This window comes from Quercus robur, chromosome 7 (genome assembly GCF_932294415.1).
Source record: "Quercus robur chromosome 7, dhQueRobu3.1, whole genome shotgun sequence".
NCBI lineage: Eukaryota > Viridiplantae > Streptophyta > Magnoliopsida > Fagales > Fagaceae > Quercus > Quercus robur.
Window position 1 is genome coordinate 25,695,589 of NC_065540.1, and position 6,772 is coordinate 25,702,360.

The 6,772-nt window shown below is 46.9% G+C and overlaps 1 protein-coding gene across 1 annotated transcript; it reads left to right on the forward strand.

Moving 5' to 3' along the window:
• Positions 1-3,032: 3,032 nt before the first annotated feature.
• On the forward strand, positions 3,033-3,569 carry LOC126691217 (uncharacterized). Its single transcript, XM_050386277.1, has one exon. The coding sequence runs from the start codon at positions 3,033-3,035 to the stop codon at positions 3,567-3,569; it is 537 nt and encodes a 178-aa protein (XP_050242234.1).
• The last annotated feature ends 3,203 nt before the right edge of the window (positions 3,570-6,772 follow it).

The window sequence follows — 6,772 nt, forward strand, 5'->3', positions numbered from 1 at the left end:
GTCCAAACAATTAGGAAAATGGAATATCATTAATTTTAATATGTTCACTAATTGAACTAATTAAAATTAATATTTCATTATCACATGTGGTTGGATTTAATTTGTGAGGAAGCATCTTAGCCTTTAAAATTTAATTTGATGATAACTTTCAATCTAGTGGTCTGATTGAGGACCGTGACTAGTCATTTTGATCATTATGATTTTAAGATCATTTTTATAAGGAGGAATTAAGGATCCAACAGCTAGTATTAAGATGCGGCCTCTAGGTGTGAAATTTACATTTTACCCTCTAGATAAGATTAAATGTGGGTTGCAAAATGAGATGTCTACATCATGTTATACAATGCCAAAAATTAAATATGCTCATCATATGAATTTTATAGAAATTAAAGTGAGCAAAACATTAGTGTTTTTTCTTAGTCTTATTTTTTCATTTCTTTATTCGAATATGAAATTTGAATTTGATTTGATATTATTGCTGCAATATATTTTTATGTTTTTGATTTTATTCATCAATAAAATTTAGAGTGACACGTGGAAGAGGAAATAGATATAATTGTCAAAATCTCAAGTATAAATAGAGGCTAACTCTACCCAAAAAAAAAAAAAAAGTACACCACACACAATTGAGAACACACCAGAGATCATTTGTACTTAAATTCTTTGGAGATACAGTAGTTTGTAGGCAAATCAAGTAGCCCTTAAGCTTTGTAGAAGACTTTATGATTGTAAGTTGCTTCCTTTGTAAATGTGATTGTAGGGGCAAAGGCCCGAGATCATACCATGGGCCTTGGGTCCCGTATGGGAAATTCGACCACGTCCGAGGAGAAGACGTGGGTGCCAAAAGGGCTCCCGGCCCAATTCTTGTGGGCCTGAAGATGTTTAAAAGGCAATTCGAGGAGAAATGTCTCCTCGAACGTACTAAATATGGCTCAAACATGCACTCTGCCTGCTAGAAGGACCCACCCCAACGAGCATTAGTAACAAGAATGAGTCCCACAAGCCCGTAAGAAGGAAGAAAGCGTAGGATGTCAAGGGTGAGGCTGCAGCTACCACATTAAATGCATGGCAGCTATTTTTCTGGCCACATTAATGTGGAGAGGACTTGTGAACAGTGTTGCCTTGGCTACCACAACTCACAGAAAGACGGGGGAATGTCCGATGGGACAAGAACTTAAGTGAAGGTTTAGATGATCAACAAGTGTAAGGCCTTGATGACTTCAAGAAGGCTATATAAGAAAGGGGAGTCCCCATGAAGAGGGGGAGGGAGAAAAAAGGAACTTAGAACAGAAGAACGGTGCAAGAACCATAGCCTATGAGTAGGGACCGGTATACATCCTTCACGTCTCCTCAGACTGAATATCTAACGGATGTGAAGGGGATTTTCTTACTTTCAATTGTTGCATGGCCCAATTTTAGCTAGAATACATTTCGTTAAGGCCTAGTTCTGTAGCCCACTCTCTATAAATTCATTGTTTCGGGCTCCTTGGGCCAGAACCCCATATCTATTGGGCCTGGGCCCTGAATTGTGACCCTACAATTGGCGCCGTCTGTGGGGAGAACTTGTGCCTTAGCAAGTGAGACCGTTAGAGATGGAAGGATCAAGTCTGCGCCAAATGGGACACGCAGACTCCCAACGACAGGACAACTTTTTGAACCTCGAACGGGAAAGAGGTCAAAATAAGCGACGAGAGGGTAGCGTAAATACCTCCCACACAAACAGAAGTCGCTCGAAAGGGAAAGGTCACACATCCCAAAAGCGGGACAATAATAGGGCTCTACAGCAAGAAATTGATGACTTGAAGAAGAAGTTGCGCTGAGCACAGCGAAGGCATCCTTCCCCCAGTCCAGACACCAGCAATGAGGAGGACAATGAGTACAAGTGAAGATCAAAAACCCCGCCAAGTGAAACCTTCTCCTATAAGGAAGAGCAACCTCACAAACGCGGCCACAAAAGCCCGTCCTACAAGGGCCTAGCAAACGACGCCATGAGTAAGGCCTTGGACTGCATCTCTCAGTCACCCTTCACGCGCAGGATAGAGGGGGCTGAGCTTCCTCGATGGTTCCACCAACCCACTTTTGCCATATATAATGGTTGGACGGACCTCGTAGAGCACGTAAGCTACTTTAACCAAAGGATGGTCGTCCATTCCAGGGATGAGGCATTGATGTGCAAAGTATTTCCGTCCAGTTTAGGACCCATGGCAATGAGATGATTTGACAGCCTCAAGCCAAACTCTATAAATTCTTTTAAGTAGCTAACACAAGCTTTCGGTTCTCGCTTCATAACGAGCAGTAGGGTTCCTCGGCCCTTAGATTCCCTCATGTCCTTGTCCATGCGAGAAGGAGAGACCCCAAAGGCCTACTCGAACAGGTATTGGGAGATGTATAACGAGATAGAGGGAAATTATGATGACGTCGCCATCAGTACATTCAAGAGAGGCCTGCTGACAGAGCACGGTTTAAGAAAGTCCCTGACTAGGAAACCGATCACCAACGTGCGTCAACTTATGGACCGAATCAACAAGTACAAGAGAGTCGAAGAGGACCAACAGACGGGAAAGGGAAAAGCGAAGGTTGTCCCTCAAGAGAGGAGGGACTTCAGGTCGGACCGCTTTAACAACAGTAACCGGCCAAGAAGGGATTACTCGGAGCAGTCTAGATCCACCGGGGCACAAGCAATCCATGCTGTGTTCCGAGAACCACTACACAAGATCCTAGAGAAAGTCAAGAACGAACCGTTCTTTCAATGGCCTAGTAGGATGGCAGGCGACCCTTAGAAATGTAACCAGAGCCTATATTGCGAATATCACCAAGAACCGAGCCACACCACAGATGACTGCAGAAATCTGAAAAACCACTTAGACCGACTGGTTCGAGAGGGAAAGCTGAGACACCTCTTGCATCATCCTGTTGGATGGCAAGAGTAGACGAGCGTCAAGGCAAGACAAAGCACATTGAGACCGCCCATTGGCACGATAAACGTCATTCTCGCTGCTCCAGGAAGAACCGGCTCCCATCCTTCTAGAGTGATGTCGGTGGCCCGACTCCCCGTTAAAGCTGACGACCGGGAGTCTAAAAGGGCTAAAGGGATGGCCTCACCCACGCTCGGATTCTCGAATGAGGATAAAATTGGAACCATCCAACCCCACGACGATGCTCTAGTCGTCACACTTAGGATTGAGGGATATGACGTGAAGAGGGTGCTAGTCGATCAGGGCAGTGCCGTGGAAGTAATGTACCCCGACTTGTACAAGGGGCTAAAGCTGAGACCAGAAGACTTGACAGCATATAACTTCCCTTTGGTGAGTTTTGAAGCGAAAACTGTCACTCCGAAAGGCCAGATTAGGCTGCCTATACAGACAGGCTCGGACATAGTGGAGGTGGACTTCATAGTGGTGGACGCATACTCACCCTACATCGCGGCTTCATGCCCTAGGAGTTGTATCATCAACCTTACACCAAAAGGTGAAGTACCCATTGGAGGGTCGGGTCAAAGAAGTGATAGGGGACCAAGCCGTGGCCCGGCAATGCATGGTGTCTGCCATCTCACGACGACCGAGTACTGAACCCTCTACCACTGCCGAGGATGGCTTATAGCAATTAACAATCCCAGCCCTGGCCCCGGGTGGTGGGGGACCCGTCGAGGAGGCGAGTTGTGAGGATTTGGAAAAAGTTCTTGTGGGCTTCGATCCGGAAAGATTTTTTCAGGTCAGCTCAGAACTGCCGCCCCAAGAGAAGGAAAAGCTAATTGACTTTCTCAGAAAAAATGTGGACGTGTTTGCATGAGACTCCTACAAGGCTCCGGGGGTCGATCCGAATTTCATTTGCCACCATCTTAATGTTAGCCCGGCCGTGACACCTAAGAAACAACCTCCTCGGCGACCGTCAAAAGAGCATGTGGATGCGGTGAGGGAGGAGGTAATGAAATTAAAGAAAGTAGGGGCTATCAAAGAAGTTTTTTACCCCGAGTGGCTGGCCAATACAGTTGTGGTGAAGAAGAAGAGTGGAAAGTGGCGAGTTTGCGTGGACTTCACAGACTTGAACAAGGCCTGCCCAAAGGATCCTTTCCCTATGCCTCGGATAGACCGATTGGTGGATTCAAACATGGGACACCCTCGAATGAGCTTCTTAGACGCCTTTCAAGGCTGTCAACGACCAAGAAAAAACGGCTTTTGTCACCCCCGTTGGAAACTACCATTATAAGGTGATGCCCTTTGGCTTGAAGAACGCCAGGTCGACCTACCAGAGGATGATAACCAGGATGTTTGAACTACAGATGGGCAAGAGCATCAAAGTCTATATAGACGACATGGTGGTGAAGAGTAAGTTAGTGTCCGATCACGTGAAGGACCTCGGCGATGTCTTTGAAATTTTGAGAAAGTATAGGCTGCGCCTGAACATATCCAAATGTTGGTTCGGAATGGGATCAGGGAAATTCTTAGGTTATATGGTGACCCATAGAGGTATTGAAGTCAGCCCCAACCAAATTAGAGCTATCCATAACCTGTAGCCTCCTCGGAACCCCAAGGAGGTCCAAAAGCTCACTGGCATGATCGCCACCTTGAACCGTTTTATCTCTCGGTCGGCGGATAGATGTAAGCCTTTCTTTCTCTTATTAAACAAGTGGAGAGGGTTCTAGTGGACAGAAGAATGCGCCCTGGCCTTCCAACAGCTCAAAGAGTATCTGTCTTGGCTGCTAATCATGTCCAGTCCCGAAGCCGACGAGGTTTTATTTGCCTATATTGTCGTGGCCCCTCATGCAGTCAGCCTGGTGCTGATCCGGGTGGACAATGGCATACAACGACCTGTCTACTACATGAGCAAGTTGTTGTATGTAGCAGAAATCCGTTACCTCCCCCTAGAAAAGGCCATCTTAGCGATCGTGCAAGCCACGAGAAAGCTCTCCCACTATTTCCAGGCACACACCGTTGTTATATTAACTCAACTCCCACTCAAGTCAATACTCAGAAATGCTGATTACACAGGAAGAATAGCTAAATGGGGGACCATTCTTGGGGCCTTCGACATTAGATACATGCCTCGCAGCGCTGTAAAGGGCCAAGTCCTCGCGGACCTAGTAGCTGAGTTTGCTGAACCCTCACCAGAAGAGGGGGAAGAGGTACCAATCATGGATGAGAAATTGGTCGGCACAGTCTCTCAGCAAAGTCCCGCCTATTGGAAAGCATATGTGGACGGCACGACAAATCAAAGGGGCTCTGGGGCAGGGCTCGTCCTGATTTCCCCCGAGGGGATCACCATCGAAAAATCGTTAAGACTGGGCTTCTTGGCCACGAATAACGAGGCAAAATATGAGGCCTTGTTGGAAGGAATGTCTATGATCTAGAAACTGGGCGGGAAATCCATAAACATGTTCTCAGACTCAAGACTTGTCGTAGGACAAGTAAATGGGAAATTGGAGGCGAGGGATGAAAGAATGCAAGAGTACCTAGTCCAAGTTAAGCGCTTGCAGGCACGTTTCAACTATTTCAGCCTAATGTATGTATCCAGGAGCGTAAACACCCATGTTGACTCCCTTGCCACGCTAGCCACCTCCACAGCGCAATCCCTCCCTCGAGTTATACTCGTAGAAGATCTATACAGGCCATTGTGGTGAAAACCGAGTTGGTGCATGTTCACAGCGTCAGGGTAGGGCCTAGCTGGATGGATCCTCTAGTACTGTTTTTAAAGGACGACGTCTTACCCGAAGAGAAGAGCGAGGCCGACAAGATTAGAAGAAAGGCTTCTCGATTCTGGCTATCCGAGAACTTGAAATTGTATAAGCGCTTATTTTCAGGACCGTACTTGCTATGTGTACACCCAGATGCCACTGAGCTTATCCTAGAGGAATTGCACGAAGGAATTTGTGGGAGCCATACAGGGGGTAGATCCTTGTCCCATAGGGCCATAACGCAACGTTATTGGTGGCTGAGCATGCAGAAAGAGGCGCACGAATACATGAGGAAGTGCGATCAATGCCAGAGGTTCGCCCCAAATATACATCAACCAGGCGGGACCCTCAATCCGCTGTCCAGCCCTTGGCCATTCGCGCAGTGGGGCCTGGATATCCTAGGACCATTTCCTAAAGCAGTAGGGAACAAAAGGTTCCTTCTCGTCGACACGGATTATTTCACAAAATGGGTTGAAGCTGAGCCGTTGGCAAACATTAGAGACATTGATGCTAAGAAATTTATTTGGAAGAACATCATCACCAGGTTTGAAGTCCCTCACGCCCTAATCTCGGACAACGGTCTCCAGTTTGATAGTAAAGCTTTCAGAAGGTATTGCAGCGAGTTGGGAATTGCGAATAGATACTCCACACCGGCTTACCCATAGGGGAATGGGCAGGTCGAAGCCAACAACAAGGTCATAGTAAATGGGCTGAAGAAGAGGTTAGATGACGCGAAAGGAAGATGGGTAGAAGAATTGGCCCATGTCCTGTGGAAGTACCGTACCACGCCACGCAGATCCATAGGGGAGACCCCTTTTTCAATGACCTATGGAGCTGAGGTCGTCATTCCTCTTGAGACAAATTTCCCAACACTAAAGACCAGCACATTCTGTCCTAATGTTAACAATGAGCTGCTAGAAAAAAGCTTAGACCTCATCCAGGAAAGAAGGGAGAGAGCAATGGTCCAACTCGCCTACTACCAGCGTAAGCTCAAGCAAGGTTATGATGCCAAGGTGAAGCTAAGACCCCTAGCACCTGGGGATCTGGTATTGAGGAAAGTTCTGGGCATTGCAAGAAATCTCGCGTGGGGAAAGCTCAGAC

What these genes read in the sequence shown, in the direction of transcription:
- LOC126691217 (XM_050386277.1), top strand. Translation starts at nt 3,033, where the DNA reads ATGTCGGTGGCCCGACTCCCCGTTAAAGCTGACGACCGGGAGTCTAAA.